Source organism: Schistocerca nitens, chromosome 5 (genome assembly GCF_023898315.1).
Source record: "Schistocerca nitens isolate TAMUIC-IGC-003100 chromosome 5, iqSchNite1.1, whole genome shotgun sequence".
NCBI lineage: Eukaryota > Metazoa > Arthropoda > Insecta > Orthoptera > Acrididae > Schistocerca > Schistocerca nitens.
Genome location: NC_064618.1, coordinates 57,089,217 through 57,103,176, shown reverse-complemented (window position 1 = coordinate 57,103,176; position 13,960 = coordinate 57,089,217). Strand labels below are relative to the sequence as shown.

Sequence of the window (13,960 nt, the reverse complement as noted above, 5' to 3'; positions counted from 1 at the left end):
ATGAGCTGTGAGACGAACTTGGCGGCAAGACGATGCATTCCAAGATGCTGTGTCAGGATTTCATGACATAATCTGACTGAAATGTTACATTCTTCGGTAACCTGACATGAGCGTCGTCCGTAGACGTCGAAGGACGTCCTGAAGGACTTCCGCCAGCCCATTTTTAAATTGTGTGAACCATTCGTAACGCCAAGTACGGCTCAAGCACTCATCACTGTAGGCTTTCTGCATCACCTGATGTGCTCTGTAAGGGTTTTCCTAAGTTCCACGCAAAATTTTGTGCCGACGTGTTGCTCTTCTCACTCTGCTATCTCAAAACTCGCATACTGAGCGATGCAACGGTCTACTCAGTACATCACTGAACAGTAACTAAAAGACATACAACAATGAAACATCCAGCAGTTACACATTAAACAAAGGCGTGTGCAAGGATGCCAACCACATATCGGTCCAACATACCATTGGCGCGAAATTACGAATGTTGTGGAATTTTTTGAAATGACCTCGTACACTCCTGGAAATTGAAATAAGAACACCGTGAATTCATTTTCCCAGGAAGGGGAAACTTTATTGACACATTCCTGGGGTCAGATACATCACATGATCACACTGACAGAACCACAGGCACATAGACACAGGCAACAGAGCATGCACAATGTCGGCACTAGTACAGTGTATATCCACCTTTCGCAGCAATGCAGGCTGCTATTCTCCCATGGAGACGATCGTAGAGATGCTGGATGTAGTCCTGTGGAACGGCTTGCCATGCCATTTCCACCTGGCGCCTCAGTTGGACCAGCGTTCGTGCTGGACGTGCAGACCGCGTGAGACGACGCTTCATCCAGTCCCAAACACGCTCAATGGGGGGCAGATCCGGAGATCTTGCTGGCCAGGGTAGTTGACTTACACCTTCTAGAGCACGTTGGGTGGCACGGGATACATGCGGACGTGCATTGTCCTGTTGGAACAGCAGGTTCCCTTGCCGGTCTAGGAATGGTAGAACGATGGGTTCGATGACGGTTTGGATGTACCGTGCACTATTCAGTGTCCCCTCGACGATCACCAGTGGTGTACGGCCAGTGTAGGAGATCGCTCCCCACACCATGATGCCGGGTGTTGGCCCTGTGTGCCTCGGTCGTATGCAGTCCTGATTGTGGCGCTCACCTGCACGGCGCCAAACACGCATACGACCATCATTGGCACCAAGGCAGAAGCGACTCTCATCGCTGAAGACGACACGTCTCCATTCGTCCCTCCATTCACGCCTGTCGCGACACCACTGGAGGCGGGCTGCACGATGTTGGGGCGTGAGCGGAAGACGGCCTAACGGTGTGCGGGACCGTAGCCCAGCTTCATGGAGACGGTTGCGAATGGTCCTCGCCGATACCCCAGGAGCAACAGTGTGCCTCATTTGCTGGGAAGTGGCGGTGCGGTCCCCTACGGCACTGCGTAGGATCCTACGGTCTTGGCGTGCATCCGTGCGTCGCTGCGGTCCGGTCCCAGGTCGACGGGCACGTGCACCTTCCGCCGACCACTGGCGACAACATCGATGTACTGTGGAGACCTCACGCCCCACGTGTTGAGCAATTCGGCGGTACGTCCACCCGGCCTCCCGCATGCCCACTATACGCCCTCGCTCAAAGTCCGTCAACTGCACATACGGTTCACGTCCACGCTGTCGCGGCATGCTACCAGTGTTAAAGACTGCGATGGAGCTCCGTATGCCACGGCAAACCGGCTGACACTGACGGCGGCGGTGCACAAATGCTGCGCAGCTAGCGCCATTCGACGGCCAACACCGCGGTTCCTGGTGTGTCCGCTGTGCCGTTCGTGTGATCATTGCTTGTACAGCCCTCTCGCAGTGTCCGGAGCAAGTATGGTGGGTCTGACACACCGGTGTCAATGTGTTCTTTTTTCCATTTCCAGGAGTGTATTTGAGCGAATCTTATCAATGACATCCTTTCATTCTTCCGTCATTGCTTCTTCGATGTATAGACTGTACAATAATGGAGAAATATTGTGTAGCTGCTCCCCAGTATGGTGGGTCTGACACACCGGTGTCAATGTGTTCTTTTTTCCATTTCCAGGAGTGTATTTGAGCGAATCTTATCAATGACATCCTTTCATTCTTCCGTCATTGCTTCTTCGATGTATAGACTGTACAATAATGGAGAAATATTGTGTAGCTGCTCCCCTTTTTGATCGGAGCACTTGGTTATTGGTCTCCCATTCTCACTGCTGCCTCTTGGTTTTTGCACATACTGCGTATTATCCACCTCTACCTTAACCCTATTTTTCTCAGAATTTTGAACATTTTGAACCGTTTTAAGTTAGCGAATGATTTTTCTAGGTTAATAAAGGCTATGATCCTGTCTTGAGTTTTCTTATGTTTTGGTTCTATTACGAATCAACGTTATAAGTGCCCTTCTGATGCCTTTACGTTTCCGAAAGCGGAACTAATCGTCATCTTCAGTTTTCTTTCCCATGCTTCTGTATATTCTGCCTCTTAGCAAGTGGGATACATGACCTCATATGCTGATTGTGTGATAGTTCTAGCACTTATCGGTTCTCGGGATCTCGTAGATATCATGCTTCTCGAAAATTTGATGGTACGTCTCCAGTCTCATCGATTCTACACACCAAACTGAATAGTCGTTTGTTTGCACCGCCCCAAATTATTTTAGAAACTCCAAAGGGATTTTATTTAGCCCTTTCACCTTATTTGGTCGAAAGTCTCCCCAATCCGTCGCAGGTCTTCCCAGTCTATGTTAAATTGATCAGACATTTCCCCCTCCTCGTAGAATCCTTCGATGTACCCTTACACGTATATGCTCTCTCATCTGTGTTTGCAGTTGGACTGCCATTACGCTCTTAATGTTGTCACCCTTGCTTTTAATTTCACCGAAGGTTGTTTTGGTTTTGCTATATGCTGAATGAATCCTTCAGATGACCATATCTTTTTCAATTTGTTCTCATTCTTCTTACAACCGTTTCACCTTGGCATCCCTTCACATCCTTTTTGTTTGATTTCTAAGTGAATGAAAATTCACTGAACATTTTATATTTCCTTCTTTCGTCCATCGGTTGAAGTGTCTTTTCTGTTCTGTTGCTCAAGTTATCTCCACGGTTATCTACCTTGTATCTATGTTCGTCCAACTTCTGTGAAAGCTATTTTTAGATATGTCCATTGTTCTTGAACTGAACTGCGTACTGAAGTATTCATTATTGCAGTGTCTACAGCCTCAGAGAACTTCAAATGCATCTCATGATTCCTCAATACTTCAGCACCCCATTTCTTTACACACTGATTCTTCTGGACGATTACCTTCAGCTTCAGTCTACTCATCATCATTACTAAATTACTGTGATACGAGTCAGCATCTGTGGAACAAGCAACGCTTATTCAGGATATCAAGCGGTGATCACATTCTAATGTTGGAAATATTGAAGATAAATTTTTATTTATCTATCTCACGTTGAACACAAATAAATACATGCAACTTCTGTGGACAAATGTGCACAGTGACAACTCGTACAGTCATTATTTCTAGGTCTAGCAGACTGACGCATTCGATAGCAACATCCGATGAGTGGTGAATGTACATTATCATTCCTTTGTACTCTCGAAGAAGACAGTCAGTGACGATATGTTGAACTGACTGTAAGGATCTACCATAGACACAATTCGCAGAACGAACCCATCCCTACATCAGCCTTGCTCGCTATGATCGGGTTCATGATCCTTCGCTGATAACTAGGGAAATCGAATCCTTGTGTTCGGATAGAATGGTTCGCAATTAGATGTTTATTGACTACTGATGACTGGTCCCACTGTATGTTGTAAGAATGGTTGACCCTGAAAGAATCACCAGTGTCCTTGATAATAAGTACCTTGAAATGAAGGGGATTTTGAATATCTTCATCATGTGAGGAGATATCGTGAGAGATACACGCTGTTACGACTAACAGTTGAAGGTAACAATAGTTGTGAAATGTAGAGGAGGAATAATAATAATAATATCGGATTTTGAACAAAGGAAGAAATCAGTTTCCAGCTTCATTCAATGATTATTCTCGAACGATGATGGACAAATGGAAATTACCGTGTGGACTGCCAACATCCGATAACGCATCGGCATTATTCTTCACTTCCTGATCATCGTACCGCGTGGGGTGTACATGGGAATTGTCCACAGTGTCCAGCTGAACGGGATCATGCAATGCCGTTAGTGATCGTCTCTAGGATGAGGACGTTAGGCTGGAAGGTCCACCTTAATGATATTCCAGAAGTTGAGGCTGTGCGAGAGAACCCTTGCCCTCCCTATATTGTCATCAAATGCAAAACATAAATATTACTCTCTCACGCTCTCGTCGTAGAACTCTATACTTACAATAACAGCACACGTACTTCAAGAAGGAATGGTACCAATTTGCACTAACAAAAATGTTTTCCAATTAAACTTGTGAACATCTCAAAGTACTGCCCAGAGAGCATAGATGTGCCACCACCCTGAACGAAATTTTCGTTAATTTGCCGCATCACTGATCTTGCCGAAGTTGCTGTCTTCAGTTCGAAATTGGTTTGATGCATTTCTCAGATTAGTCTAGCCTATGTAAACGGCTTCGTCCCTGCAAAATAAAAAAATAAAAATTACTGTAACCTATAGCCTTTGGAACCTGCTTACTGTGGTCACTCCTTCATCTCCTAATATTCTGGCCCCACACCTTCTTCAATTGCAAAACTCATTATCCTTTGGTGCCTCAGAATGTATCCTATTAACTAAATTTATTAGTCAAATTGTGCAATATATTTCTTTTCTTCCTAATGCGAATCAACACCTCTACATCAGATATCCAGTCTACTTATTACAATATTTCTCTTTTGCAGGAAACGCTGTTCTTGGTATTGCCAGACTGTATTTTACATCTTCTCTACTTCGGCCATCTTCTCTTATTTTACAGATAAACAGCTAAAGTCATTACATTCAGTATCTCATTCCCTTGCTAATTCCCTTAGTGTCACCTGATTTAATTCTACTACACTCAGTTATCATTGTACAGAGATAAAAAAAAAGTTTTTCATCACCCAAGTTCCCAGAACTCCTGAAGATAGACGTTGACTGTGGATATTGTATCACCGACACATTCCCTTTGACTGTTCAGAGACGTCACTTGACTCGCCCAAATATGTAAACAACCATGCATGAGCAGCGCCTATTAGACGAGGGGTCCGACAGCGAATTCCACCAGGAAGCAGGTACACGACTCGTGTTGCCTGTAGTTCAATCATGCCTAGACGGTTCGATCGCGTCCGCATTGTTACTTTGTGCCAGGAAGGGCTCTCAACAAGGGATGTGTCCAGGCGTCTCGGAGTGAACCAAAGCGATGTTGTTCAGACATGGAGGAGGTACAGGGAGACAGGAACTGTCAATGACATGCTTCACTTACGCCGCCCAAGGGCTACTACTGCAGTAGGTGACCGCTACCTACTGATTATGGCTCGGAGGAACTGTGACAGCAACGCCACCATGTTGAATAATGCTTTTTGTGCAGCCACAGGACGTCGTATTAAGACGCAATCTGTATGCAATGATGTGCAACTTCACTCCCGACTTCCATGGCGAGGTCCATCTTTGCAACCACGACACCATGCAGCGCGGTACAGATGAGCCTAACAATATGCGGAGTGGACCACTCAGGATTAGCATCACCTTCTCTTCACCGATGAGTGTCGCATATGCCTTCAACCATAAAATCTTCGGAGACGTATTTGGAGGGAACCCAATCAGGTTGAACGCCTTAGACACACTGTCCAGTGAGTGCAGTAAGATGGAGGTTACCGGCTGTTTTGGGGTGGCATTATTTGAAGCCGACGTACGCTGCTAGTGGTCATGGAAGGCGCCTTAACGGCTGTACGATAAGTGAATGCCGTCCTCCGACCGATAGTGCAACCATATCGGCAGCATGAATGCCGTCCTCCGACCGATAGTGGAACCATATCGGCAGCATATTGACGAGGCATTCTTCATGGACGACAATTCGCGCCTCTATCGAGCACATCTTGTGAATGAGTTCCTTCAGGAAAACGACATCGCTCGACTAGAGTGGCCAGCATGTTCTCCAGACATGAACCCTATCGAACATGCCTGGGATACATTGAAAAGGGGTGTTGATGGACGACGTTACCCACCAACCACTCTGAGGGATCTACGGCGAATTGCAGTTGAGAAGTGGGACAATCTAGACCAACAGTGCCTTGATGAAATTGTGGATAGTATGCCACGACGAATACAGGTATGAATCAATGCAAGAGGACGTGATGCTGGGTATTAGAGGTATCGGTGTGTACAGCAATCGGAACCATCACGTCTTAAGGCCTCACCGTATGGTGGTACAACATGCAATGTGTGGTTTTCATGAGCAATAAAAGGTCGGAATTTCAATTTTCTGTACAGGTTCCGGAACTCTCGGAAAGGGTGACGCTAAACATTTTTTGATGTGTATTACCTTCGCTGATGTTCTTCCTATGACTTCCTTTTAATGCGTATCCATTCCGTTGAAGTTATCTTCAGAATTCTTTGCCGTCACTGACAGAATTTCAAAGTCATCGACAAACATTAAAGCTTTCGTTTCTTCTTCTGGAATTGGAATACGCTTTTTAAATTTCTCTTCAGTTTCCTTTACTACTTGCTTTACATACAGAATGAATGACACTTTACTATTACCCTGTCTCACTCACTTACCAACTACTCCCTCGATTTCATGTCCTTCTGCTTTTATATCTAGAGTAAAAGTATTAGATGACATTTCGCTCTCTGTAGTTAACCCCTGGCGATTTTATCACAAGTGATATTGACAAAAACTTGCCAAATGAATGAATGAAATTCCTTTAGCCTTCTTACGTCTTGTTGATATCTGGTATGAATGTAAAACATGACAAAACAAGCAGCAACTGTAACTGTTTTAATCAACATTAATTTATCGATGAAATGGAAGGTGTACTGAGAGAGAATTGATTCATTGGCACTTAAACGGGGCTAGACAGAATAAGACGCTTACCCACGGTGAGCGAGAAGAGGTCGGATCTGTCGAGCAGCAGGGCGACGTGGCGCCAGCCGAACTGGCGGAAGATGCTGGCGAACACCAGCTTCAGCCGGCACTGGCAGTACGACATGCGCGTCAGCGTCGAGTACTGCGTCTTCTCCCGGAAGATGCCCTGCAACAACCCAGCGCCGGCGCGTTACTTACACACACTGCCTGTTGCTCCATGCTGGATCGGGCGCTGGTATTTGTTACTGCAGCAACTGGTCGCTGGCGGCGTGCACCTCTACCCGTGGAAACCCCTTCATCTCCTCCTGACCTCTGCAATGTGCGTTCCCTTCGCCCCGATTTCTAAAGGCTTGGAAATCCTCTACCAATACAACACAAAAATCTCATTGCTGACAATTTTGGGTATTAGCCAGTTTCATGAACCTAGTAATATGGAATCTCTAACGCTCTTAGGATAGCTCCAAACTCTGGCACTTTCTTGCGACTGCCTCGGCAGCTGATCATTGAAATTTTATGAGTGCCACCAAGGAAAAATCACACTGTTTTTTGTTCCGATCTTGCACTTCCTCCTCCCATTCTATAATGTCAACGAATTATTATAAGACCAAGGTAGGTGTTTCGTGAAACTATCACGTTATCCTGGAAAACTTTCATCTCAAATGGCGAAATTAAATATTTCCTGAACTTGCATTTCGAGCTGCACCTTACGAGTAACCATCAGGTGCATGGTAAAGTGTACTTTTTAAGCTGTGCAGGGTATCTCAAATTTGTGTGGTAAAAACTGCACAGATAGTAGTGCATTCTAGAAAGAGTACCTGGAGAAGTTTTTTTTCTTTTTTTTTTTTTTGGGCCATCAGTCATATGGCTGGTTTGATGCGGCCCTCCACTAATTCCTCTTCTGCGCCAACCTCTTCATCTCTGAGTAGCACTTCTACATCTACATACATACTCCGCAATCCACCATACGGTGCGTGGCGGAGGGTAGCACGTACCACAACTAGCACCTTCTCTCTCTGTTCCACTCCCAAACAGAACGAGGGAAAAATGACTGCCTGTATGCCTCTGTACGAGCCGTAATCTCTCTTATCTTTGTGGTCTTTCCGCGAAATGTAAGTTGGCGGCAGTAAAATTGTACTACAGTCAGCCTCAAATGCTGGTTCTCTGAATTTCCTCAGTATCGATTCACGAAAAGAACGCCTCCTTTCCTCTAGAGACTTCCACCCGACTTCCTGAAGCATTTCCGTAACACTCGCGTGATGATCAAACCTACCAGTAACAAATCTAGCAGCCCGCCTCTGAATTGCTTCTATGTCCTCCCTCAGTCCGACCTGATAGGGATCCGAAACGCTCGAGCAGTACTCAAGAATAGGTCGTATTAGTGTTTTATAAGGGGTCTCCTTTACAGATGAACCACATCTTCCCAAAATGCTACCAATGAACCGAAGACGACAATCCGCCTTCCCCACAACTGCCATTACATGCTTGTCCCACTTCATATCGTTCTGCAATGTTACGTCCAAATATTTAATCGACGTGACTGTCTCAAACACTACACTACTAATGGAGTATTCAAACATTACGGGACTCTTTTTCCTATTCATCTGCATTAATTTACATTTTTCTACATTTACACCAATCACAAATCCTGTCCAAGTCATCTTGAATCCTCCTACAGTCACTCAACGACGACACCTTCCCGTAGCATTTACAAGCTACGTCCAAAATTATTTGTAGGATGTATTCCAATCTCTGTCTTTCTGTACGGATTTTATCCTATGCAGCTCTCTCTAGTACCATGGAAGTTATTTCTTGATGTCCGACCATCCCGTCCCTTCATCTTGTACATTCCTTTGCTCGCCGATTCTGTCGAGAATAACCACATTCCTTACCTTACCAGGACACCTATTTTCCAACATTCATACTCATCACGTTTGAAATGCTTCGATTCTCTTCTGTTCCGTAATCCGCATAGTCCATGTTTCATTGCCATACAATGCTGATCTCCAGACGTACATTATCAGAAATTTCTTCCCGAAATTAAGGCCTATGTTTGATACTAGTAGAGTTCTCTCGGCCAAGAATGCCCTTCTCGCCAGTGCTGGTCTGCTTTTTATGTCCTCCTTGCTCCACCTGTCATGGGTTATTTTGCTGTCTAGGTAGGAGAACTCCCTAATTTCATCATTCCATGATCTCAGATTCTGATGTTAAGTTGCCCACAGTAATCATTTCTGTTATTTCTTATCACTTTCATGTTTCTCCCTCAATCCGTCTTCAGTACTCATTAGACTGCTCATTCCACTCAGCAGATCCTGTAATTTTTCTTCACTTTCACTGGGATGACAATGTTATCAGCGAATCTTATCATTCATATCCTTTCACCTCGAATTTTAATTCCACTCTTAAAACTTCCTTTTATTTCTATCATTGCTTCTTCGATGTACAGATTAAACAGTAGGAACGAAAGAGACCACGTCACTGTCTTCCACATTTTGTGGGCTCATATTACCGGTCTCTCCCTATAGCTTAACCCCATTTTCCTGAGTTACGAACGTTTTGCATTTTCCAGGTCGACAAATCCTATGAACGTGTTTTTATTTTCCTTTAGTCTTGGTTTCATTATCAACCGCAACGTCAGAACTACTTCTCTGGCGCCTTTACTTTTCCGAAAGCCGAACTGATCGTCATCCTAACACATCGACCATTTTCTTTTCCGTTCTTCTCTATCTTGTTATTGTTAACAACTTGGTGTATGAGGTTTCAAGCTGATTGTGCGATAATTCTCTATCGCCAGTCTCATACAGTCCACACAGCAACGTGAATTGTCGTTTTGTTGCCACTTACCAAATGATCGCAGAAATTCTGTTGGTATTGTATCTATGCCTTCCGCCATTTTTGACCTTAAGTCTTCCAAAACTCTTTTAAATTCTAATTGTTACACTGGATCCCGTACCTCCTCTATATCGACCCCTGTTTCTTCTTGTATCACGTCATCAGACAGGTCTTCCCCTTTACAAGGGCCTTCAATGTATTCTTTCTACCTATCCGCTCTCTCCTCTGCATTTAACAGCGGAATTCCCATTGTAGTCTTAATATTACCACCCTCGCTTTTAATTTCACCGAAGATTGTTTTGACATTTCTCTATCCCAAGTCAGTTCCTTTTCGATTTCCTCACATTTTTCATGTAGCCATTTCGCCTTAGCTTTCCTGCACTTCCGATTTATTTCATTCCTAAGTGATTTGTATTTTTGTGTTCCTGAATTTCCTTGAACCTTTTTGTACTTCCTTCTTTCATCGATCAACTGAAGTATTTCTTCTGTTATTCTTGGTTTCTTCGCAGTTGCCTTCCTTGTATCTCTGGTTTTCTTCCAAAATTCTGTGAGTGCCACTTTTAGAATACAATAGCAGAATGTGTAAAAGACGGTTGCTGCTATTTCTTCGATACCAGTTTGGGAAGGGGAAAGATATACGCGATATAATATGCGTTACACAAGATATGGGTATCCCAGTATTCGGATTTCCTGCAAAATGGTGGTATGCGAGCGTCGTTCATGTTCCAGTACTGCACCCGGAGAGACTTCTAATTCGAAGGCGCGATCTTCAGTGGGCAACGATCAGTGACAACCCTCAAAGATGTATGCCGATCCACAAAACGTACCCAAGAAAGGACAGCGTCCTCAAAGCCGCGTGGGTTGAGAAATTTGCGTTTGTTCTCATTTCCGCGCACACCTGCAAAACGACAAAAACATTCACTTTGAATCTCCTGCACTGTATGAAATATTTCCCCCTTCAAGTTTAGCTACATTTTGGGGAAAAGGGAGAACTCACACGGAGGTAAGTCTGCTGAGTGCTACGAAAGGGAAACATGTGTCATATTTAATTCTTCATGCTTTCCCGGCGATCTCTTGACATCTTGGATATTCGGGAATCCAGCCGGATGTTCGCCTCGTTCTCGCACGATATTTCAACAGCGTGCCTCGGGCGCGGACGGCAGTCGGAACATCCGTGACTGGAGGTGTCCATTGAAGTCGAGTCTGGCGGGCGCGGACCACAGACGGAACACTCGACTCGGCGCTGACCGATTAGGGAAAGCCCAGCTCCTTCCAGGCATAAATACTGGACTCGATTGACCCAAGAACCAAGTCACGCGCCACGTCGCTGAGATGTGCAGCCGCGAGAAGGACGTACGTGCGCTTGCTAGCGACGCGAAGGGTGTGGCAGATCGCCGTCCGGCCGCGCTTGCGCCGTCGGCGGCCCCATATGGCCCCCCACTTACGACGACCAGTGCTATGGCTACGGATTTGATGGACACAGCTACGGAAACCTTGAAGACAGCGCTGTCTGCTCCGCTGCCCGATTCTGAAGATGAGAGCTCCACCGCGCCTCAGCCACGCGGACGAAGCGGGAAAAAGAAGAGGAGGGCAACAGCCGCGACGTCCGCTGTTCGCAGCTCGCCGATCGAGAAGAGGGCCAAGCACGATTTCGCCCCTGACGCCGACGGTTTTGTCCCGGCCCGGCGAACTGCAAGACGCATGCAGTCATCGACGACGCTTCCAACTGCCGTCGCCAACTCATTCGACGCGCTCGCTGACGCGCCGGAACAGCTGCCGCGCGATCCTGCACCGAAAAAAGACTCCCATCTTCCGCCAATGGTCCTCCAGTTTCGGCCGCCCTATGGGGAACTGCAGAAGTTGTTGCGCAGCTGGACAACGGCCGTGTACACCGTGGAGCCTGCCCGGCGTGACCTGTACCGGGTCACACTCCGCACTGCTGACGATTATCGCCGGGTCACTCAGGAGGCGTCTGAGCGTGGTATCCCATTCTATACCCACGCTTCCGCACCTGACAAGGTCTTGAAGATTGTAATACGCGACCTCCCGTTCAACATGGAAGCCGATCACCTGCATCGTGAACTCGCTGACCTGGGCTTCTACATCCGGGCAGTTGTGAAGATGAAGTCGCCTAAATCACGCGATGATATGCCGGTCTTCCTGGTCGTCTGATCCGACACCGTGGAGAACCGGAAGCTCTACCAATTGACGCGGGTCGCCGACGTTCCGGTTCGGACCGAAGATCTTCGCTCCCGGAGAGGCCCAGCGCAGTGCTTTCGCTGCCAGGGGATAAATCACGTCGCGCGCCACTGCTCAATGCCGGACAGATGTGTTAAATGCGCCGGCGCCCACGCAGGAAGTGTGTGCCCCCGTCCGCCCACCGAGAAGCCGACATGTGCGCTCTGTGGCGGAGCACACGTGGCCAGTTATCGTGGGTGTGAGGTGTGGAAGCGTGCCATCGCTCGCCAACGTGGCCAAACACCCGCGCCACGTCCGAAGAAGCCAGCAACGAGACGGCCCGGCGTCTCTTTCGCGGCGGCAGCGTCAGGGACGCCCTCCGCCGTCCCGACGGCGCCGGCCGCTCCTGGTCCCGCCGCATCCGAGGCCGTGCCGACACCTGAGGCTCCTGCACCTCCACCCCAGCTGCTAGTGACGGACCCGGGAGCTGCCTCTCCCGGCGCGTCGGCCGGACCGCGCCCCGCCAACCGCAGGCGCGGGGGTCGACGCCCCGTGGGTACCCAGCGCTCGGCACCGTCGAGCAGCCCCAGGTGGACTCTCACGGCGAAGCAGCCACGCCTCCCCCTTCCGGCGACGGGGCCGCGCCTGCTGCCTCCGCCGCTGACCGGGCCAACCTCGTCACGCAGCTCACTGCCCTGGTGACCAGTGCCACGAAGTTGATTGAAGTCCTCTCGCAGCAACTCACCGCTGCAGTGCCGATGGCCGCTCTGGCCCCGACCGCTGTCAACACTCACCAGCTGCCCCGTGGGCAGCGTTAGAGGGCTCACGGTCGTCGCGTGGAATGCCAACGGCGTCCGCACTCGAGCCGGCGAACTTCGCCAATTTCTTCGAGACGACGCCGTCGACGTTCGCCTTATCAACGAAACCCACATGAAGCCTGGGGTCGACGTCAGGGCGGCAAACTACTCCAGCTATCGCACCGATCGACTGACGGCGGGTGGTGGGACAGCCGTTTACGTCCGCAATGGCATTCGTCATCACGTGACACAACTTCCACCACTGGCAACGCTGGAGGCCACTGGTGTCGTCGTTCACACCCCGGCGGGCGCCATCACGTTCGTCGCTGCCTATCGCCCGCCGTCTCGCCCACTGGACCCTGATGACATCGATGCTCTGCTCTCCTTGAGGGGGCAGGTGTTCGTCGCCGGGGACTTCAATAGTAAACATGTCTCCTGGATCTCCAGGATCACCAATGCCGCTGGGCGCTGCCTGCTCCGGGTAGCGGAACGTCACTACGCGCTTGTGGTGGGGCCGTACGACCCGACTATCTTCCCTGCCCGTGGCCTCTCGGATATAATCGACATCGCGGTCGTCAAGGGCATCCCTCATCAGATCACCGTCACGACGAGGACGGCACTGTCTTCTGATCGTGTCCCAGTGGTTTTTGATATAGACCTAGACGCCCTACAACAGCCCAGGAGAGGCATCTCACTTGCTGGCATCGACTGGGACAGGTTTCAAGCAGCCGTGACGGACTCACTCGCCACCGCGCCGCCCCCTGCGGAAGCTGGAGCGGACAGAGCACTTCTGCATTTCGTGGCAACCACGATCGACGCTGCCAATATAGCAACGCCGCGCCGACCACGCACTCCGCCTGACTACTCCCGACAGCTGCCGCCGGACATCCTTGCGGCCATCACTGAGAAGAACCGGGTCAGCCGGGAGTGGAAGAGGACAAGAAATGCCGACACCAAGCGCCTCCTCAACAGGATGCGTCGGGACATCCGGGCCGCCATTGACAACCATCGCTATCGCGACTGGAATAACAAGGTCGCCACCCTCTGTCTTGACGACGGCACGGCCTGGCGGACGACGAAGCGTTTCCTACGCCGCACGCAACGCA

At 48.6% G+C, this 13,960-nt stretch overlaps 1 protein-coding gene across 1 annotated transcript in view; it reads right to left on the bottom strand.

Annotated features, from left to right (window-relative positions):
- LOC126260276 (atrial natriuretic peptide receptor 1-like) overlaps nt 1-13,960 on the bottom strand; it is an 875,013-nt gene that overhangs the window by 344,192 nt on the left and 516,861 nt on the right. Inside the window, exon 4 of the mRNA XM_049957602.1 lies at nt 7,060-7,216. Within this exon, the coding sequence (XP_049813559.1) occupies nt 7,060-7,216 (157 nt within the window). The remainder of the gene's footprint in view (nt 1-7,059; nt 7,217-13,960) is intronic.